The sequence below is a fragment of the Sardina pilchardus genome, chromosome 1 (assembly GCF_963854185.1).
Source record: "Sardina pilchardus chromosome 1, fSarPil1.1, whole genome shotgun sequence".
NCBI classification, from domain to species: domain Eukaryota; kingdom Metazoa; phylum Chordata; class Actinopteri; order Clupeiformes; family Clupeidae; genus Sardina; species Sardina pilchardus.
This window is the reverse complement of record NC_084994.1, coordinates 13249312-13273306: the sequence shown is the minus strand read 5'-3', so window position 1 is coordinate 13273306 and position 23995 is coordinate 13249312. Positions and strand designations below refer to the sequence as shown.

General features: G+C 39.2%; 1 protein-coding gene across 4 annotated transcripts; it reads left to right on the top strand.

The window, feature by feature from the left end:
• The first annotated feature begins 2032 nt into the window (after positions 1-2032).
• LOC134082362 (NLR family CARD domain-containing protein 3-like) lies at positions 2033-22293 on the top strand. 4 transcript variants are annotated; one of them, XM_062538052.1, is made up of 12 exons: positions 2120-2146; positions 5976-6031; positions 7637-7807; positions 7927-8040; positions 8682-8795; positions 9265-9378; positions 10029-10072; positions 14445-16197; positions 19190-19360; positions 20078-20251; positions 20343-20528; positions 20690-22293. In XM_062538052.1, exons 3-12 carry the CDS (start codon positions 7662-7664, stop codon positions 20697-20699), a joined length of 2826 nt encoding a protein of 941 aa, XP_062394036.1. In that variant the 5' UTR covers positions 2120-2146; positions 5976-6031; positions 7637-7661; the 3' UTR covers positions 20700-22293. The 4 variants fall into 4 exon arrangements, with proteins under 4 accessions (XP_062394028.1, XP_062394036.1, XP_062394021.1 ...); XM_062538037.1 differs by having other exon boundaries at positions 9253-9378; XM_062538044.1 differs by lacking the exon at positions 5976-6031 and having other exon boundaries at positions 2033-2146; positions 9253-9378.
• The last annotated feature ends 1702 nt before the right edge of the window (positions 22294-23995 follow it).

Here is a 23995-nt window from a genome sequence, read left to right as displayed (position 1 = left end):
ACCACGGACTAATCAATCATTGTGGTTTTCCAGCGACTTTGCCAACAAAAGCATCCAGCTCAGCCAGTGGTTCTCAAAAGTGTGGGGCGTGCCCCAGTGGAAGGGATTAGAGACTTGGCAGGATCGGCACAATGACCAGGAGGATTTTTTTTAAAGTAATGACTTGGAAGATCTAAAGGAAGATCATAGATTCAAAACAAAATAGCCAGATCCAAACAGTATTAAACAGTTTGACGGGAAATGTAACGTTTACGTATTTTAATGTTATCATTTTGCTGGGGAGTTGAGGGTCTGATAGAGCTCTAAAGTGGCGAATGACAGAAAAAGATTGAGAACCACTGAGCTAATCCAAGCCCTGAGGACCTGCCACAGATCTCCCATGACCCCTAGAGGTCATCAGAGTTACTGCAGCAGATGCTCTGCCAAATTGGCCCTCTTGATCCCCATTAAACTGTTTTTCCTCAAACAAAGAAGCCTAGGCTATGTCCGAAATACACATACTTATGTTAATAAGCAACTATACATTAAATCTTCAAGTTGTTTAATAAGTACAGAGCTGAAGACACTTGGACTTTAAAAAAAAAAAAAAAAAAAGTTCTTCCTTCTATCTCCTCCTATTATCTCCTTCAACTATACCCTGATGGGTACTCTGGGCTCTCATCCTTTAGTAGTCTTGTGGTGTTTCCTGTTATGTTACCTAAGGTATCATAACCGTATAAGCTATCATCATGCCTGATTGAAAAGTCTGCTGAATTGTCCTCTGTATGTAGGCTATCCGTATACTGTGAAATGCAGGGCCATGACGGGCCCCCAACAGTTTTGCTAAGTTAATTCCAGTTGTGTACCAGAGAAATACCTGGAAAATTCTGAAGGCCAGAACATGTAGGCTACAACTAGCATAAATATGGTGGATAACTACATTCTAGTTGGCTACTGCTTTACTTGAAAATATGCTTGTTGCACTGCATCTACAGTATGAAGTTGTGTGCTTCAGATGTTCTACAGATACATCATATGTCAAATTGTGTATTTTCAATTATTCAATAAAACATTGTGCACATCAATAATGCATAATTTGTCAAGGCTTTACTTTTCCACTCCTGAATCTGTGCCCCTGCTTGGCTACCACCCATCAACATTTTTCTAGAATCGCTACGGCCTCACAAAATGCCAGACATGGGCTCAGGCCTGGTTTCGTTTCGTTTCATTATCACGAAATAACGTGATCATCATGTATAACGTGATAGCCTACATTTCTAGTGAAAAACGTGAAAATATCATATTTTGAAATAACATGACATTTTCATGTTAGAACTACAACGTGAAAATATAAATAGGCCTATAATGAAATAACGTGATAATTTCATGTAATAACATGGAAATTATCTGGTTAAAACGTGAAAAATATCTCGTTATAACAAGAAACTTTCACGTTATTACTTGATACTGAGCCTTCCTTTTTTTTAGTGTGACAACAACTAGGTTTCTGCCATGGCCGAGTCGACTTCAGGCTACTTTCGTTTTGACATGAAAATAAATATTGGTGTCCTCCATTGTAGGTACAAGGCTACGACCATGAGCACACAGTAGCAAGCTTAGCCTAATGTATAATATTAGCTTCAAAGAAAAATCACTCTGTCAAACAAATTAGAGACAGCCTACAGTATCATGTGGATTCCAGTTTGCAAAGAACAAGCTTCAGGTAAACTGCGGAGCGGAGGCGGAGAACCCAGACGGGGTAAATTAGCCTAGGCTACTGTCCGAGTTGAAGTAGACATTGCCAACGCTTTCGCCTACAAGGCTTTTTAGCAGAACGATTGTATCTGTTCATGGAGGGAAAAAAACAATGAATGAATAGACTGAATATTGCTACGCTAGAACTTTGAGGAATCTTTAAGATCCGTTCTAGTGGTTGATCATAGTCTATGCCATCGTTGCCATAGAGCCTGCGGGTGTTCGTCGGAAACAAGTTCTGCTTCCCCTTCAACCAAGGTGTCTCCGCCTGTTTTTGTCTATCAAAACACATTGTCACGTGTAATTCCCCTCCCCGCACGTAGGCTATATTTGCATAACTTTTTATGTGCAGCGCGATCTCTGCAAGAAAGCCTGAAGTTTTTAAAAGTTGGTATTGCATAATTTCCGCATGGTGAGTAGTCTATCCAATATCTTTAATTTAGAGAGAACACGGTGGATAGCTGATTGGCTACTTTTGTTTTAAAAATGTTCGATTTTGTTATGCATGTCAATCATATGAAAGTAGCCTAGTTACACAACAAGTGACGCACTTCAGACAGGCAAAAGCAGCGTTTCATATTACCAATTAAGAACAGTAGGCCTATAGGCTACCTATCCTAAAGTAACAGGCTAATATTTTGATTTTCAATAGGTATGGGGGTACGAATTCAAATGTTTTTTTTTAACTGTTGCTTAGATAGGTTATACTTAGGCTACTGTAGGTTCCTGGTGGTTTTCATGCATGGGTGTTTTTTCCTCGTCGCTGATGTTTACTTACACCACGTGGTGTTTGTTTTGTTGAGCTAGGTTTCACAGAGCCAGAATGTTGATTGTTGTTTTCCCCTAAAATATAAAAACAGCAGAAAGAATATAGTGGTGATTCCATAGATTTTCCCAGGGGTTGTATACTTAACAGAAATATACTGTATATGATGCAATGTTAAAATAAAAGGAAAATAATGGCACTTTGATACTTTGACCTCACTTGATTCCTGTTTTTCCCAAAATGTACAGCAGAGGCCTATTTTATGATTAACAGGAAGATACTGTAACAACACTGATAAACAAAACAAGAAGCTAATGGCAACACTATTTCTAGTTCTTTACTGTTATTTATGGAAAATATGTTAGAATGTAGCTCAACATATCCAGCTGTTAGTACTGCTAAGTGAAGAGATACTTTCAGAGCAGTTGGATATTGCATTCATATAGGCCTACTAGGCTATTATTTTGACAGAAAAGTCAGTTCTGACGGCCAAGAATTTCACTTGCATCTCCAGCACACCAGCAGGTTAGTATAACCACCGAGCAGACCGTTTTGAAAAACAACAATTTCAGTTAAACAAGCCACACCTGCTTAGTTATGGGCAGTTGCACTTCCCCTTTTTTATTTATCAGCCTTTGAGTTTTGTTCTCCTTCCTCTCATACAGTATGCCGTGCCAATTTGACTAGGGTTGATTTAAGGAGGACATAGAATGGATGAATTGAGTATTGTACTGTGTTCTCTGATGTTAAAATAGTATACATTCATCTTTGATTTAAAAAAATAAACTCAATTGCAATTTTACAAGACTAATTAAAACCATATACTTAGGCTGAGTATTGAAATGGTCTGTTAGACTAAATAAAACTCTTTTGCAACCCCAATTATAGAGCAACGTAATGCATCTCTATGGAAGCAAAATTCGAACAGTTCCGGTCTGCTTAAAGAGGCGTGTCGCAAAGACGTCATAGTGGGATATCGATCTCTGTCACATTGGCAAGCAGTTCAGTTCGAATGTTAACAGGTCTGCTTAAAGGGGGATTTAGCCCCCTCCCCTTTGCGAAGACAGAACGCGGAAGTAATCGAACGTTTGCGCCTCTCGCTCCGCTTTAACCCTCTCTGATTGAACTTCAATGGCTTTGCGATGTCTGACATCACAATAAGCAGGCTCTTTTCTAATTTGCCCATTTTTTTGTGTCTATTTCTAAGTTCAAGATGTTCATATGAAGGAGGGCACAACCATGCCTCATGTTCATGATAGCTCTTTGTTTATGCACAACCTCTCATAATTCATGAAAACCATATGTCACCTTTAAAGCAAAACCATGGAAGTTTTGCTCTCGGGGTCCCCCTACATTTGGGAAACGAAACGGTAATTTATTGTCGTAAAATCTGCCATGGTTACACCAGAAGCAAGTTAGACATAGCGTACATATAGGCTAGACATATTGAGGCTGCACATTAAATATTAAATTATGTGGTACCAAATACCAGTTATATGATACATTTGTAAAACTAGGTTTTCAGCTTAGGTCTGGGCACGTTCTCGGTATTGGGATAATGTTGGTCATTGTTGGTCAATTACTTATTTAAAAAAAGCGATTACGATATTTATGAGCAATAGCGTAGCCTAATCTCGGGTGGTCATTTTTAGTTTTATAACATAAAAAAAAAAAAAAAATAGAATGGTATGCTTTGGTATTCACGTCCATAGTGGCATTTTTTGCACGCCCAAAATGTTTGGAGAGGCAGAGCTCTTGTAATATGATGACAGAATCTTACACGTGATAACTTTGTTTTTCAAGATAATTGTTTGGTCAGTAGCCTAGGCTGAGCTTACGCACACATAGCCAGCTCCCGAGCAGTTTGGTTGGTAGCATGGTGATAGAGCTAGGATACACGTGCATTTGTTGACAAGCCGAATTCTGCAGGAGGAGTTCTCACGTCTAGGGCAAACTCGGACTGCCTGCGTTTAGCCTGGCAAGCCAAACTACACAGAAATGTATAGTCTGGGGTCGGACCATTCACAGAGTTGAAGCCTGTGGGTGGGATGTTGTCTTTCAAACTGCCTCTGCACGTAATAGGCCAGCATTTGTGACCAATCGTAGCCGGTCGGCAAAACGGCAAATAGGCCTACATCCTTCTTTAAAACGAATGACTTGAGTGCTTCTTTCTGCTCAAACTTCAAAGAAAAGCCCAAGTCTAACTCTTCCAAAGCCGATTCAAACGAGCACGCTTTGTTAGCCTCATCCATCTTTTGTTTTTCTCTATGGTTGTGTTGTGGGCAGTTAGCCTAAAATATTATTTCTGTCTAATCGTGATTTACTTTCAAGAATGTAGGCTAGCCCCTACCAAACGTGTATGCCTGCACCCCGTTTAGATACTGACTGTTTTTTGTCCTAATATAAGGGGCTTCGTCATAAATAGCTATTTCAACATTAGGCTGTAGCCGACAAAGTTTACACTTGTATCATAACACTTTCGGTTTCACCCGTAGTGTTCCGTAGTGCCAGTAAAAGCGATACAGACACCGTCAGGCTATGGCAGACGTGTCATTCAACCAAATGTAAATCAATGTACCATCACAAGGGCCTTGGAAATATATTGTGAAGGTTAAACAACTCCATGGTGTTGCTTTAAAGGTGGGGTGAGAGATCTTTGGAACATGCTCTCTGGAGTATTTTTTTTTTACATATTGCTTGACATACTCTTCACACCCCCATTGCAACCAATTCATTAAAAGTTTTGACACAAAAATGAAAAGTTTTAGTAGCCTCTATAACAAGCAATCCAGGAAAAACACTATCCAATAATTCTGAACAGACTGTTAACGATGATTGGATTCTGATGCATCTATCAAACTGCAATCTGCTCCTTCCTCCCACTAGTTGCAGTACCATGCGGAAGTATTTAGAGAGTGGTCGTTCTCCCCCCATTAGACATTCTCTGACGTTCCTGTACTCTGGATTTTTTTTTAGCATTAGCATTATTGACCATCTTGAGTTTTGCAGATTTGCTTTCACAGAGTTGTCTACAGATGCTGATCAGAATATACTGTATTATTATTGTGGTAAAACCCTCTCTTTTGCTCAATCATTTAGGCTAATTGTTTTTTTTTTAATTTTTTTTTTTAAGTAGGCTATGAAATACCTGTGTTGTTCACAAAATAAATCAACAAACCAAAGAGAACAGAAATGGAACTACACTATTGACACTATTTTCTTTGGTCTGTGATAGACAGATGTAAAAACAAACTTTTCAACACAATATGTATGATCCTTAAGAAAGAATAATAATGTTTATTCACCCCTTTAGGAAATGATCACTTAGACTGCTTGTGTCCTTTCGCTGTAGTCAAACAGGTCACATAATTTGAGACTTTTAAAGACATGCTATTGTACTGTTGTTCTGTTTTGTCTAGGCGTTTGGGTGTGAAGATAAGCCTATTTTACACATTGTGCATGTTTATGTGTACAGAACTCTGAAGTTTGACTACAAAAAGGCTACCGTCTTTGCCCATATCAGGAGATCAGGTATCTTGTGATTTTTCTTAGGGGAAAAAGAAATTGGGGATCTTGAATTATTGCACCTGTCAAACTCTCACAGGGATAGAGAAATCTGAAATGCAGACATTTTGCTCTACACCAGTCACCACAATACACATGACACATACACACATTGTCATATGTATTCTTAGAAAGTGCTTTAAAAAAAAAGAAATCCAAGGCCCAGTGCATTATCTCATTTACTGTCTAAAATAATAAAACCAAAACACTTGCGGGGCGTATTAACGAAATTTGCAAAACCTATAGCCTATTTGATCTGTTTGGTAATCATGATAACTGTGTTTAGAAAGTCATTACAGAACAGCCACTCCAAAGTCAGTGCTAACTTCAGATAGGAAAGATGTATAACAGAAATGTCATAACCTGAATCCTAAATAAAAGTTCCTAACTTAAGGATGACCCATAACATCTTGATAGAATTGTGCTATCTCAATGTATTGTACTGTACTGCTAAATCAAAAGTTTGGAGACAATGCGGGCAAAGATGGTGCCTCCCATGGTTACGCATGGAATAAAGTGAATACAGAGAGGTATGTGGTGAGACTAGCATAGTGGCTGTATTGTCTGGAACATGATGAGGTCAGACATATTTGCAAAGTCCTACTCCTTTGTCTACAGGTGTGTGTTTGACCATAGGGTGCTTTGTTTTCGATTTGCCGTTTTAGTTTTGGAGGTGTCATGCTCTCATGTGCCAGAAATTCTCTACACAACACACACTGGGGTTTTTGTTCCTTTACTGTATGTCCTCAACTCAGATCAATGCATTCTTCAAGTATTTAGGGTCATGCCATGCTAAAATGTCTAAGATCCCATGGACATATTTATGGAATAGGTCAACGACTGGCATACAAATAAAGTCTATCAAAGTAAATGTCCCAAAATTAGATCTGATATGGTAGCATTTTAAATGGGTGCTTATTTATTTATTTAGTTTATAACCACAAGCTCTGCGACCCACCCAGAGCTGTTTCACAACCCACTTTTGGGATCCACAACCCACCATTTAAGAAACACTGCTCTACACACTTTTGTCCTCTGCCTTTGAGAGGGTACTGTGATCCTTACAGTTAAGTGTAACTCCGGACTAAAAAGTGTAAAAATGGACAAAAAGGTGTTTTCCTGAATTAAAATAAATCAACTAAGCCGTGGATACAGTATTTTCGTTGATCACGCACTATGCTAGCATAAGCACAAAATCGCAATCAGTGGATAAGCATTGGACCTCTAGCCAAACACTTTCAGAATCATTTTTAGACCACTAATATTGTTCAAAACAGCGCCAAACCTCGTCAGCAGCTTAATCTAGGTGTCAACACATAAAACGAAGCACCAATTGGATAAAGAAAACCGAAGTAAAGATCCACGTCACATAACTGCCTTGAATGGATTTTCCTTCGAGAGGAGCTGGTAAAGGGAGAGCTGGTAAATGTTCTTAACAGTCTTCTGTAATAAACTTCAGGCTCGTGAACTACATTGTTGGCGCTTTGTTTTATGTGTAGAGACCCAGAGCAAGCTACTGACGAGGAAATCAATAGATATCACACATGTGCATGTTTAATTGTGTGTTCACAGATGTAATCAGTCATTCAGTCTAAAAATGAGCTCAAGCACAAAAGAGAAGAAGGTTGCTGGTGAAGGAGACAGATCAGCGTCCCCTGTGCCAAGTTGTGTGTCCATGAAGAGTGACAGATCGATGTTGGAGCCACCCAAACTTAGTGATGAACCTGTAAACTCTGATCCAAGGTGCCCTTTCATTTCTACATTGTGTAATATTATTAGTGAATGATATTTTATAACACAAACATGAGGATATAAACCATGTTTGAAACTATTTACAATATATGTTGTATGATATTGTTCAGAAAACAGACACACAGACCAGAGTCTCCCACACCCAGTGGTGTGTCCTTGAAGAGTGACAGATCGATGTTGGAGCCACCAAAACTAAGCAGTGAACCTGTGAACATCGATCTAGAGTGAGGATACTATTTTCTTCTACATGGCGATATGTTGTTAACATTCATTTTTCACTTGTTGCAATTTCATAACAATACTTCAACAACAAAAGACGATGTCAAATATGGTATATTTATAAAATATTTTTAAAACTTTAGAAGTTAATGTTCAGTGTGTGTGTGTATGTGTGTGTTTGTGTGTGTGTGTGTGTGTGTGTGTGTGTGTGTGTGTGTGTGTGTGTGTGTGTGTGTGTGTGTGTGCGTGTGCGTGTGCGTGGTTTGGATGTATACAGTGAGTTTATTTTCATAGAGAGGGGGAAGAGTATGGAGTAAGGCTTGTATCACCTCAAACAAAATTTGAATATGTCAAATTGCAAATACCGGCAAAAACAGCTGGTCGCTAACAAATGCAATCAAGTGCGGATTAATTGTGATCACAGCAAGAGATCCTTCTCTGAGACTGTTTGTTAGTTTGTAAGGAGGTTCTGGTAATGCCTTGCTGAGGGGGTGCTATGTTATTTGGTATCTACAGTACTGCGGAGACGGAGACTCACATGCTGTGATCACAACTGATCTGCACTCAATTGCTCTTCCTTTTTACTCCATAGAAAAGCTCATTGAACTTCAAAACATTTTTCATCTTTCCAATTTGGTGTTTCTAGGTTACAGACACAGAGACCAGCATCTCCTGTACCAAGTGGTGTGTCCATGAAGAGTGACAGATCAATGTTGGAGCCTCCAAAATTGAGCGATGATCCTGTGGACGTGGATCCAAAGTGAGGATACTCTGTTCTTCTTGGCTAAAGTGTGCTATTAGAAATAATTTATTGTCATATATTGTGAATGCAGAAATATATAAACATATCAAAAGGGGCAGTGGATCTACGCATGCATACATACTCAGACAAACATTTTGCTGTAATGTCTTAGAAATAGAATATACAAAATCAGATCGTATTTGGAGATTACTGAATTCATATTTGCCATAGTACCACACGTGGCAAAAAGTGGTATTACAAGACATTTTTTTGCACTGTTTGTACAAGGAAAGGATGCCATTGCCAAGACGTTTGGCCTTGTCATTACGCATTTCAGAGAATATTTTGTTCATAAGTACATTTTGTAGATTTTTTGGCTTTAACATGGTGAGTGCCCTTGTCATTGGGTGTGCATAACCTTGTTAATGAACAACATTTTTTTTTAAATGAATTCAAGTAGCAAATAATCTAATAGATTTTTCTTTAGAAATCAGACACGAAGACCAGAGTCTCCCACACCCAGTGGTGTGTCCTTGAAGAGTAACAGATCGATGTTGGAGCCACCAAAACTGAGTGTTGAACCTGTGAACATTGACCCAAGGTACTCTTTTGTTCAGGGCTAATTAGAAATCATTTGTACTAAATAAAGATATATAAACAGCATTTTTAAAAGAGCTGGTAAGAGAGAAGAGAGTAACGCATCCATGATTGAGTCTCACAGGGAATCTATGCATGTACATGAACAAAATATTTTCCAACTGAAAACTATTTTGAGGTACCGTCCTTGGATGTAGCCGAGTTCCATGCCATTGGAAACACACAATGAAAATAGTGAAGCGCTGCATATCTCATTTAAACCAGATTTTCTGTATATCTAACCAGCACCAGGTGTAAAGGTCATGTAAAGATGTGTGCTGTCCTTTCTGTTTTTTTTTAAAAGCCAGTTCATGTCAATCCATGTTTTTACAGGTCATGTAAAAGCTACTGCATTATTTAGCAGAGCAACTATATATTTACCCTAGCAACAACCTAGCAACCAACATGATTATCCTAGTAACCAGCATAGAAACTGCTTTATTTATGTGCTTTGACTTGAATTTGATATTGCGTTAATGCAGATAACTTTTGATCTCAGCGCCCAATTTTCTAAAATGAGGTACTGTTGCAATCATTTTGGCGAACTGCACCTGATCAAGCCCACTATTGCAGATTATTTTTCATTCATGCTCTATTTCTGTTTTTCCTCTGCAGATACTTGCCGACAGATCCAATTTCACTGACTACCAGCAAATCATGTAAGATTTATCCATATAAACTATATAATGACTCATATAAAGCTACTGTATTTTTTTATAAAGTAAACACATGTATAAGGATGCACCAAATCCTTAAACTTCTGCTGAATAATGAATTCATTTTTTATGATTTGATATGATTTTATGATATGAGTCCAAATCCCAGTAATTTCTATGATGCATGCATACAGTAAATGCAGTAAACATGCAGTAAACCTGATGCCATTTACAAAGCATGATTATTGCAGCACTTTTACTCATGTTTTTCTGTTGTGTATCCTTTTTCATATTGTTTCATATACCAATAGTTGGTATATGAAACAAGAAAGATGAAATTGAACAACACAGAAAACTTTTGTTTACAATTCATTGAAAATTAAAGCTTAAAGGAACACTTTTTCATAATAAACTACGTTATTCCCTTAACTAAGACGAGTTGATACATGGGTAGATGACATGACATGGCTTTTTCACCGTCACAGAAGATAAAACACAATTAATTTCACATTTTCACATTTTAAAATACTGTAAAAGGTTAAACATTTTCTTGCTTTACATGAATTTGTTGTTTTAATACCTGAGTTATTTATCGCTTTTTCAGAACTTTGAGCCAAACCTTACAATTGTCCTATGGTGTGATGGTAGACAACATAATTATATAAATATTAACTTTTATAAATAGAGGAAATAATGTTTCAAATTTTTAATGAACGCTCCTGGCATAATTGTGCAAGTGTCTATTTTACTAAGTGGCAATCACTTTTCCCATACATACATTTCTAAAATGGTAGGAACTCCGTAAAGTTCGTCACAGAAAAAAATGTCCTTTGGTGTTATGCAATAACCTGATGTTAAGTTGGCCAAAATCATGGACAAATACATTTAGTTGAAAGACCCCATTCAAGGTCATGTGACTGAAGACCCCAATGAAGCCCTGGAGCAGTGAACATGGTGAGAATTTCTCTCAGAGTTGCTCAGATATTCAACTATGTTTTCAGACCACTGAAGTAGTTAAGTTTTTTTGTCCTTTGGTGTGACACCCCTAAATGCCATTTTTGTATTAAAATTTGTATTTTTCACAGCAGGACTATGTAATATTATGCAAGTGCATGATGTCAGTTGCTAATGACAGCTCAGTTAGTATTAGCATGGTCATTAACTGCCACAACAGCTTAAATGTCCTTTGGTGTGACAGGAAATGTCCTTTGGTGTGACACTTATAATGACTTAAATTCAAATATTTATTGCTGTTTTAGAGACGACATACAATGTTCTGAAGTGTTACTAAAGCAACTATAATATAAAGTACATAAATCTAAAACTTTTTTTTTTATAACAGAAAGAACCTCCCTGCAGGACCTGTGGCCCAACCTGCCCTGGAACTTCCAGTGTTGCCACCAACGAATAGAATGTCATTGTAGATAATTGTGTCAAGTATGATTAAAAACTGCTCTAACAGCTGAAAAAACAGCCTGACCAGCTTAGGGTGGTTTGCTGGTTGACCAGCTTGTTAACCAGCTTGTTTGGCCACCCTAAGATGGTTAACCAGCTATAGACCAGCAAAAGTCATGCAAAAACATACCTGCAGCTTACGATGGTAATTCTGCTGGTTTTGCTTGTCGTACCATCTCACGCTGGTCATTTTAGTTGGTGTTGCTGGTCTACATTACTGGTTTTTACTGGTCATGCCAGCTTATGTTGGTCATAGCAAACCAGTATGGCCATCTTACACCTACAATGTAAAGCTTGGCAGGCTGGTCACCAGCATGACCATCTCACACCAGCGGTATCCCACACGACAGGCTGGTCACACCAGCATGACCAGCTTCCTTAGATGGTCACGCCAGCATGTCCACCTGGTGGCCTAACCAGTTATACCAGCAAAGACCAGCAATAGCTGGAGGAAAACCAGCAAAAAACAGCTAAAACCAGCTACCAACATCAACATGGTTTCTTGCTATTTTTCAGTAGGGATGTTTTAGATAGAGTGTACTTCATGAATGTAACGCAATGTTTTAAAATGGAATTTCCCTATTGAGGATTATGGTCCCTCTTTTGGCGATCAAAAACGGATGGTCAGAAGCACAACGTTTATAGACATTAAAGGCATGGCAGTCCACATTCACTAATTTAATGGTGTGATTTTGTCAGGTGCTGGACACAAAAGGGTTGTTCTTATGTCTCTTAATCAGTCATGGGTGTGTTTTGGGCGTAACATCCTTTAAAACAATGAGAATAATATCTATCATTTCCTTCAACAGCAAACAATGCAACTTCACACAGCACATTTGAAGGAATCTGCATGCACACAAGACTATATGGAACAGGGATTCCACTAAACCTTGCTTTACTTGTGACTAGCAGAGTTTAGCCTACATGCATCTGCACTCACCTATTATTTGAACTCATAGACAAAGTGAAACTTCACCGTGGTTTCATAGTCGACAAATTAGTTCAACACAGTTAAGTACTATTACTATTGACTGACAATGGGTTATCATAAAAAAAATAGCCTGGAAAAAGCAACACTTATCCAACAAATGTCCTCCTTTATCACTGTTACAATAAACACTACATATATTCTGACTCACTTCATGCAATAGCTATCTTTGTCCTTCAGTGTGACATTTTGTCCTATAGTGTGACAAACATAAAACAACAGAAAAACATCCTTAATTTCAAAACGTACTTTAAAAAAAGCCAGGTTTGGCATGAGGGGAGCTCCAATAATGGCTCCTCTTAGATAGGTACAATTTCAAACAGTTTTGTAAGGTTGGCGGAAAAAAATGTATCGACATTCATAGGAAAAAGTCAATCAAGTTCATCTATTTGTGGTGAAAATGATTGTAATTAGAACTTTTATGTGAAATAAATATAATTTTAAGAAAAGAATGATTTAATAATGTGAACAATTCTGTTTCATGTATTTTTTAATGTTATTCAATATCATTTTTTAGTACTTTTTAAATGTCACACCATAGGACACATTCACAGTGCAGATGAGTGTAAACGTGGAAAAAATAGGTGAGGTCATTGACGAAATGAGTGACCACTATTATTTTCAGAAACTACAGTTTCCATACTACATAAATATTTGTATTTTTTCTTTAAAAATTATGTTTTCCAAAAAAAACACTTTTTCTTGGCCAGATGTCAACTACCCACATACCTCTCACATTTCAATGTGTGCACTCACAGGCTCTGGCGTGCGGCGCTACTTTGATAGCACTTAGCTAGCCCAGTTCATTCATTAGGATCCAAACAGAGATGAAGTTAGAAGCGACCAAACACCTCCATGTTTTCTCTATTAAAATACAGTTACACGAGTAGTCACACGACCAAGTATGGTGAGACAAAATAAAATGTGGTGCATTTCTAAGCAGGTAAGAGGGATAATTATATTGTGTGGCGGAATAACAATTGGGAGCACTTAGACTTATATTACACAATGTAGTTATCCCTCTTACCTGCTTAGAAATGCACCACATTTTATTTTGTCTCACCATACTTGGTCGTGTGACTACTCGTGTAACTGTATTTTAAAGAGTCACTGCACCCTAACATATGTTTTTTGAGCTGTTGATTGATTGAAAATACTCATAATTGGTGAACTGTACTATTACCAGGGTTAATATTGACAAAAATCGTGTTTCTCGACAAAAGTAAGATTTCGTCTGATTTTGTATTGGAGATATTGCTCTCCGCGCATACTACAGGTTGAGACATGCCATGGCATGTTGGTCCAAAATGCTATTGGAATGCTGACGAAGTCTTGTACTTCTCGTCCAACACTACGTCACCGGGTCGTTACAAATTAGGAATGAAACGCCCCAACACCTGCTGCCCTGATTAGCCTACCTGTGATAAGCCATGTCTGCAGCACTCATTCCCAGATTGACACGAAATCACCATGGTTGATTGGTTGCAGCAGTGCTGCACTCCCTCTCCAAATTTCAGAACGTCTCGCCCATTTTGAAAAGCCGTTTTCAGAAATGTGAAGTGGGTGGAGTTATGGGGTGAAGTGACTCTTTAATAGGGAAAACATGGAGGTGTTTGGTCGTCTCTAACTTCATCTCTGTTTGGATCCTAATGAATGAACTGGGCTAGCTATGTGCTATCAAGGTAGCGCCACGCACCAGAGCCAGTGAGTGCACGCTTTGAAACGTGAGAGGTATGTATCAACTCGTCTTAGTTAAGGGAATAACATAGTTTAATATAAAAAAAAAAACGGTGAAGTGTTCCTTTAATGATATGCCACATCCTGCCGCTGTGGACTCTGTACATACCTAGTGATTTAGGACAGTTCATTAAGAATGTCCTGTTGTTAAAAAAATATGACCCTGTTTTTTTCTATACAATAATTCCAATTTAGATGATGATAATCTGAAAGAAGTTATAGCATGTCATAAAGCCAATCTGAAGAAGAAGTTTGAAAACATACGTGAATGTGTGTCGACTCCAGCAATCCAACCTCAAACATTTCAGGAGACTCTAAACATTGATCTCTACATCGCAGAGGTAGAAAGTGAGATGTTGGATGAGGAACATGAGGTTTGTCAGATCGAGCCAGACAGACCTGTCAACTGCGATGAGATCTTCAAGCCTTTACCTGGACAAGACAGACCAATTCGAACTGTGCTCACGAAAGGTGTGGCTTGCATTGGAAAAACGGTTTTGGTTCAGAAATTCATTCTTGATTGGGCGGATGGGAGAGCCAATCAAGACATAGACTTTGTGTTCCTGCTTCCTTTCCGATTCCTGAATAGGATGAAAGACTCTCAGCAAAGTCTCCATGAACTCCTGTGTCACTCCTACCCTGAGGTTGAAAAGTTGACAGACCGTTTTAAATACAAAGACTGTCAGATTTTGTTCATCTGTTTAGCTTTGGATGAGAGCAATCTACCACTGGATTTCCAGAAAAACCAGAAACTCTCTGATATAAAAGAAAAAGCTGTGGTGGACACACTTATAACAAGCCTTATCCAGGGCTCTCTGTGTTCATCTGCCCGTGTCTGGATAACATCACGACCAGTGGCAAGTGATGAAATTCCTCATGAGCTCATTGGCAAAGTTACAGAAGTAAGAGGCTTCACTGACTCACAGAAGGAAGAGTATTTCAGGAAGATAACTGAGGATGAGGGTCAAGCCAACAGAATCATCTCTCACATGAAGTCATCTACAAGCCTCCACAGCATGTGTCGCTTGTCTGTTTTTTGTCGGATTGCAGCAACTGTACTTCAGCAGATGCTGGAAGAGGACAACACCCAGGAACTGCCCACAACTTTGACTGAGATGTTCATACACTTCCTGCTCATCCAGAGAACCAGAATGAATCAGAAGTATCAAGCAAGTAGCAGCCAAGAATTGCAAAAAGAAGTTATAATGAAGTTGTCTGAACTTGCCTTCAAACATCTAGTGAGGGGAAACTTTATGTTTTCAGAGAAGGAGGTAAAGGAATGTGGCCTTGATATAAATTATGCCATGGTGAAATCTGGACTCTGCACTGATGCTCTCAACTTTTTGGGAAAATTATACACTTTTGTACACGTGACCATACAGGAGTTTCTCGCTGCCTTATACGTGTTTGTATGTTATGTCAACAAAAATGAGAAGGCACTTAAACCACTTAAAGGGAAGTTCAAGATCTCTCCAAAACATATGACACTGGATGAGCTACTCAAGAGTGCAGTGAACAGGGCCTTGGAGAGCAAGACTGGACACCTTGATCTGTTTGTGCGTTTTCTACACGGTTTATCCTTGGAGTCCAATCAAAAGCTCTTACAAGGCCTTCTGCCACATACAGAGAGAAACCCTGAGAGTGTCAATAAAGCCATTCGAAATCTCAAGGAGTTGAAGAGACCAAACATCTCCCCCGACCGGTGGATCAACCTCTTCAACTGCCTGGTGGAACTGCATGATTCATCTCTTCATGAAGATGTACAAGCTTATTTGAAGACAGAGGGAGGTCATTTTAAAAAGCTTAAACTTGCTCACTGCTCAGCTTTGGCCAATGTGCTGCTGATGGCAAAAGTTCCTCTGGATGAGTTGGATTTGAAGAAATACAAGACATCAGATGAGGGTCGGAGAAGACTGATTCCAGCTGTGCGGTGCTGCAGAAAGGCTCTGTGAGTTCATAATCACATCACATACCATGCAGGACTGTTATTCTCCCCATTTATTTTGGGCAGTAGATTGCTGTTAATGTATGTAACATTGAAGTAGACTGGTCCCTATTGGATGGCATTTCAGTGCAACATTTCTGATTAAAGGAGTCTGCGATATTAGTATCTTGGCTAACAACAGACTAATTGAGATGGTCTGGACCTTTCTATTTTCTTCTTCCATAGGGAGTTATACATGGGCAAATTAAACTGAAACTTGTCCGAATTCTGATAGAAGTTAAGCATAGCTTATGTAACCTGTGTTGTGTTGAACCATGCATTTCAGCCCTGCACACACGCAGACTCAAGCCCACAAACAGCAGCACCTTTTATCGGAAGTCGAGCGTGATGCCAATTGAGCTAAAAGCCTAGGCTGCTAAGCTGCTGTCTCAAAGGGATGGAGTAATTTCACCCTAGGGTCCACCATGACCTCGAGCCAAACACTGCTTGGTGCAGGCGCTAACAGAACCAGTGCTATGTCTCATAAATTACCCCCCTAGTAATGCCCGGAATGGTATCAAACCTCTACAGCAGTACAGAAAGATTCTGTACTTTACAGGCTTTTCCAAAATCACGGAAGTAACATCGACACTGAAGAAATGACAGCGGCAGAGAGTAGGCAAGTGTATAAACCCCTGGTGTAGGCTACTTTCCAATGTCTCGTTCTATGAGTACCACCCCTTTTTGTACTAGGCTATTGTAGAAGTTTGATGCCATTCTGGGCATTATTTGTGGGGTAATTTACGAGATATAGCACTGGTTCCGTTAGCACCTGCACTAAGCTCTACGGTGAGTGCGGACTCTACCATGTTTGACCAAGAAAAAAGCTTCTGGGGGAGTGTTTTGCTCGAGATCATAGTACGAAGGACCCTTGGGTGAAATTACTCTGAACCATCCCTTTAATTAAGGCATGGGTCATTCCATGTCAGTTCAACCAGAGTGAACGCACTTGCGTCTCAAAAAAAACAAATTACTAAGGAGACACTCTTGTTTTTTTTGGGCTAAGATCAATACTTTCCAAGTTACATTTCACAAAAGTTAAAGTTCACAGCAAAGTTCACAAGCTCATTGTTCAAGAACTAGAATGTGTAGGAGGCTCAAATTTTGCAGGCTGGTGCATAAATAAGAATAGTATGCAGTACAATCACCACAAGTAGTTTGGATGATCCTGCATGGTCATAGCAGTCCCTCAAAATGTATCAAAATGTTATTGGAGTTCTTGGCCGGGCTCTGTTTAGGTTTACAGAAGACAGTTTTACTCAATATAGGCTCTTTTCCCCTTATTGAGATCAGTAGAAACACTCTCAGAAAAAGTAATAAAACGAAAAGAAATTCCATCAGGGACTGAACAGTAGACCTCACAAGTTTGAAAAATATTTTTGGATCTCCTATTCAGAGCACCCTAACACGTGGGAATATACAAATATTTTTTTATATTTTCTTCTTTATTCTGCATTACCTCTTCTTTTTAAAAACACCAATTTGACTTGTCTTATGCGAATCTTTCTTTTTCATTTTCCACCCTAAACATGGACAAAATGCACCATGCTCTCCCCGTAAAACAGGCTGTAACTTGAAAAGTATTGATCTTAGCACAAAAACATTTCACAGAGTGTCTCATGGGTAACATATGGCGTATTTCCACTACGGGGTAAAACCCCGGTGTTTGGGGTAAAGCCTCGGGCTTGACGTCTTTCCATGATCGGGGCCGGCCCTGGGCCAGGGCTCAAACGGCCTCAGTCCGGCCCCGGAGTTGGGCAGGGCCGAACCGAGGCCAGACCGAGGACTTCGAATGGTAGTAGGAATGGAATCAAACGTAACAATGTTTTTAGCCTAGCCAGCTAGCTGCTACCGTTATTTCAGTTATTTGTTTCGGGAAAGTAAAATATAAATAAAAATGGACGCTAGTTTTCACGTGTTATACCACTTTGCAGCATTCCTGGTCACTCCGTTTTGAGTCAGTGCTTGATTTGTTTAGGTAGTAATAAGTTGCCAGCTAGTTCTCCAACGTCCGACTGAGGGGCTGCTACAGTCAGCTTTCATGCAGAACTATTAACCTACCGTTAATATTAGCCTATGTAGGCGTAGGCTACGTTTTAGTTTCAGCACTAATGTCGGAGGTTACTTCTGCTATGATAGGCTGCGATATGCATCTCTCCCGGGAAATTAATGTAGGCTATTACGTTTGTATAGTAAACATTCCAAGTTCACGTAAAACCCCAGTGTTTAACTCAGTAGTGGAAATACAACACTGGGGCTAGGCACCGGTGTTTAAGACCGGGGTAAAGCCTGGGGCTGGCCCAGGACCGTAGTGGAAATGTCCCAATAGGTACACATGGTATTTTTCTCAGATATTTTTGAGACGTGCGTGTGCTCTGGTTGAACTGAAGTGGAATGACCCGCATTGGGAAGTGCTGGCTGGCATCCGTTACACACTAACGGTGCAGTCAGACGCTTGCGTCCGCCAACGTATGCCTCATTTTGTCACATTTCCATAAACGCGAACTGATTGGTTTGTCAGTGTTCGAAAATTTGCATACACGGAATTTCATTGGCTGGCGCTTGCGCGATCTGTCAAAAGTTGAAAATTTCTCAACTTTTTAGCGGAGGCAATGTATCTCAGGCAACGCATCGGACCCACAATTCAGTGCGGCATGAAATGAAGTCCAGCCAATGTAAAGTGAATGGGAAAACAACGGACGAACGTTGGCGGACGCAAGCGTGTGACTGCGCCGTAACACATATTTGTTGTCAATGATAATGACAAGTGCAAGTGGTGATCCACCACAAATAAACAACATTATTACTTTATTGTTTATATTGCTATTATCCCTACTTTTTAAAAATTGTTCACGGTTAAATTAATTATTGTATTGTTTTTTATTTGTATGTCGCTTTGGATAAAGGCCTCTGCTAAATAGCAATAGCCATAACCATAACCATGTGCTCTTGACAGGCTGTCTGGCTGTAAACTCACAGAGAAGTGTTGTGAGGTGGTGGCGTCAGCTCTCGAGTCTCCCAACTCCCACCTGAGAGAACTGGACCTGAGTAACAATAACCTGCAGAAGTCTGAAGAGAGACTGTTCAGAGGGCTCCAAAGTCAACACTGTAAGCTGGAATCACTGAGGTCTGTCTTTCCATTCTTTTTTTCTCATGGGTTGTTTTGTGTTCTCATGGGTTTCTATAAAAAACTACTTATACAAGAAGGCAACTACTGTTGCAGAGACACTGGTTTGTTGAGCTGTTTGGCCCCTTCGCACTGCTGCTAGCAGCTGTTTGAGTGTAGACTGGATGCTAGCCAAACTGTGTCCCGCCCACAACTTTTGAGGTCGGGATGTTTGGTCTGGACTTGTTCCGTGGTGGAGCAACTATGCCCGAACCAGAGCTCTTCGGAGTCAAGGTGTGGACCTGAACTCCTGAATGGTTTTGTCCAGAGCTCAAAATGCAACTGTGTTTGACCGAGAACAGATGTACTGTAGGTTGCTAGTGACGACATTTTAGCTTTCAGTATCTTTGTAAGTAACATTTAAATAAAAAAGGAAATCATTCCTCCTGGTTCTTCCTGACAAAAATGCTGTTGCTGATAGGTAGACGTTTATCTTCGCTATCACGTCTGTCTGTTATACAAGATATTGACTGCAGAATAACAGACAGTAATGTTGCGGCATTTGTGGAGAAGAGGAACCCCTGTATTGGTTGAAACATGGACTATAATCACATCCCAATGACTAGAATTGAGTTTGACGACGTCAGGCTAATTTCAGTGTATTCTTGATGGGAAATATCTGTCTGTCTATTTCTGTACCTATTTTGTTTCTCTTAAAATATGTCCCTGTATTTCCAGTCTTGCTGGATGCAAACTGACAGCGGCCTCCTGTCATACCTTGGCTTTAGTCCTGCAAGCAACACATATCCCCCTGAAAGAGCTGGATCTGAGTAGAAATCCTCTGAAAGACTCTGGAGTTGAACACCTCTCATCTGGGCTGGAGAGTCTGAACTGCTCTCTGCAGACACTGAGGTAATGAAAGGGACGACTAATGATATAGTATAGTATAGTATGTTCATATAGTCATATATTATTTTGTCTCATGCTGTGTATCACTCTGCAGGTTGGTAGCCTGTGCCATCACAAGGAAAGGCTGTGAGCTTCTGGCTTGTGCCTTGAGTGGAAACCCAGCCTCCAACCTGAGAGAGCTGGACCTGAGTGGGAATAACCTAGAAGAGCCAGACGTCAAGCTGCTCTTAGAGATGATAAAAGAAGAAGAAGATAAAAAGTTGGCCCTGACCACACTGAAGTAAGGCAATACATCACATTTCTTATGATATACACCCACTCTGCTCTATTATAAGACTTAAGAGACTTTTACAACTTCTAAAAAAATACAAATATATTTACTGTATTACTGTAAGTGTCTGGATGCTCTGTGTGCTAATCAGTGTGTTGTCTTATCTGCAGATACACCTGAGCTCACCACATTCCACATTTCAATATCAAGCTCTCATTCACATCACCTGTGTCTGTTAGCAACACAGCTGGCAGCCTCTTCTCTATGTTAGCAGAGTTTAGTTCCGGGCAGGTTTTAGAGTTTGAACAGAATAAGCTCCCACAGCATCCACCCTGAGCTCTCACCTCCTCCGTGATGTCCTGCTTGAGCTCACAGGCCATGAGGCCATCTGCTTGGGCTGGCCCATAGATACAAGATGAATGGTGTCGTCGCATAGTGATGGGCATCTTTCAGGAGTAGAGCCCGATTCCAGGTCCAGTTCCGGTTTACCTTAATAGTCTACCTTAATAGTACATAAAGATCAGCCTACTAGAACAGATGATTTAAAATAACTGCTAGGCTTTTTTTTAGAGTCTCTAAATAAACTTGCATCTTGTCCTTCCTTTCAATGATAAAGGGGTTATTGTGTATATTATATATTGTATAAAATTATAGGCAGGACCACATTGTTTTTTTTTTAACACTTTCTGAATTCATGATTTTTTTTGCTTATTATTTGGTTCCAGTTTGTTTTTCTTATTCTTGATTCATGATTCTATGGGATTCTGATATTTTACTCCAATCTCTAATGAGTTTTGTAGTTTTTGAGAAATACTTTTAAAGCAACAGTGCAATGTTATTACCTCCGCCAAGGATGTATGTATGTTTGTCTATTTGTTAGCAAGATTCCAGAGGCGTTTATGTATTTCGCCTAGTGGTGTATTGGCATGGCACAGCCATGTGGTGGCGATCTGAATTGTTTAGGTTCAAATGTATGACAACCTAGGAAGAACAATGCAGGTGGAGGTCTGCGCTTTCTGAGAGCTTTTCTAGTTTCATTTGATTTTGGGAACATCTGTGATGTTTGTATTCACTAGTTTGCTAGGCCAATTGATATTGTATATTATTTACTCTGATTTTGCTAAAAGAAGAACCTGCATTACAGCAGTTTTACACTTTTGATGTATAAATGAACATATTGTACATAACTACTGTAATGGAGAATATAGTTTTGTAACCTCTGTCCATATATATCCACCACAAGCTCAGCTAAGGTATGTCTTTGCAAGGCCAGTTCAACAGTGGTCTTTCATACTGCAGACCCTTACATCACATACAAAATCACTCACAGTAATCTGCATATCCATCCCAATCAAAATCACTTACAGTACAGCACTCTCTTGATTGATTTAGCAAAATGTATTCAGCTATGAGGTTAGTACACAGGGACAGTTATTATGGTATTATGGGTTTGTTTCTTTTAACTTGCATAAAACACTGTAATTATACACAATGTGGCTAATACACAGGAACTTAGGGGGGGGGGGGGGTATACAGTATGAGCTTGTATATTTATACTTTTAAGTATAAATATACAATTTTTTCCACTTTTGAGGTATGTGTGATGTACGACTGCCTTTGCACTGCAGTCTTAATGGTAGATCAATTTACGGATGATTGAGTACATACGTTGAGTTTTAGCAACACTTCATCAACATTTCCGGACTAGACTAGATTTATATTTGTACATGTTTTGATGTACTACTTTTGACATTATTGATGAAATAAATAAACATTTGAACATTTATTATTGTATGTCGTGAATTTGTCATATCAAGCCATGCCATTAAATTAAATGTGTGAGTTTGTTCATAGGTCTTTTCCCCAGGGGGAATGTCACAATTTAAATAGCTAATCTCATTTTTATTGCCAGTATAGACAACGGTATAGGCAATTTACAAAAAAAGAGCTGTACAATGTTTTGATTCCCTAGATGGACGGAGTGCAGATATAGGAGGGGCTGAGATCATGGGGAAGGAGTCAAAGTCCCTCAGTTACTTACAGCTCCTGACATGAGTTTCATCATATTACACAAAACAGAAGCTTAACAAACAAGGTTGGTGCTTGTTTTTACACAGTTAAAAAACGTCAGAAGTTAGGGATTTTAAAACATAACTTTTGGAAATGTACAGTCTTCTATAAGATATTCAGGGCAAGTTAACAAATCATTATCAATTTTGAGACTCACATATGGCTTACATGCATTAGCATGAGAAAGATATAGCCTGCTGTCATCTGACGTACAAATATTCTATAAACAGGATATGCAGAAAAGTGTTACTGTAAGTTTTGTGTCATACAAATTGATTTATTGACCAATCCTCTTATGTTGCTAACCTAAAGCAACAATTTGAAGGAAACAGGTTGTTTCAGAGATCAGGTGGTCTGTATAGTCTTAAATGAAATATTGAAAAGAAAATAAATGCTCTCTGCCCAGATGTCCCAGCCTCTGGATATTCACTGAAGATAGCATGTGAACCAGCCCTGTTTAGTCAACATGTTCAGTCTCCATGCTGAAAGTTTCCCTTGTTTTGCTGAAATAGGACAGTAGGCCTATGATAAGCACACATCGGCGTAAAATCTGACCGACTGTAAAGACTGATGAATCAATGCTGCCATCTACAGGCCACAGGTAAGCACAACAGGCTCTTCTACAAGAAACAACAATTTATTTACTACAAACAAAATCTTCATTTTTTTAGGCAGTGTATATAATGAACTGATACACTTTGTCTGCTTTTATTCAATTTCACTCAAGAAATAGTCCACACATACAATAAATTGGGTTTACAAAAGATCACACATCTTTGTGTTGTTGCCTGCCTCTGCATTAGCCTATACCTACTATATACTATATATTTTTACAATATTCAATGTGATTGTGTTTTCTAAACAGCACGGAAGCCAGTTAACACAATTCAAATAAGAATCTAGTTTGGCTACATCAGGCTAGATTTTTAAGTGCAAGAATGCCATATTCCTTGACTTTGTTTCGGAAGTGTCCTTTAACTTTAATTGCAGGGAGCTGAGGTCTGATTTGACTCAGGATCAATCCAAGTGTGGAGTATAGTACCTAGTGTTTTCCCTTATATTGACATATTTTAAGAAGTCTTAACAAGACAACTTTACTTAGCATACTGCCAGTCATATGTGCATGTGGGCACATTTCCTTAACAACCTGGAAGACAAAGGTGCTTGTTTTCAGGATGAGACATCTTTAAAATAAGTCATATTCTTCTTAATTTAAATCTGGAATCTGGGAAACGTGACCATTAGCTGTTCTTTGAAGTTGCCCTCGGTTCAAGAGGCTGAGAGAGTGGAACCAACAGGTGAAAGAGAAGGTCATAATGCTCTCAATAAAGGAATAGTAGAATAGAATTAGTATGTGCTTAGCTTACTAACCCCAAATGAGTTCAACTTTCTCAAAAGATACTTTC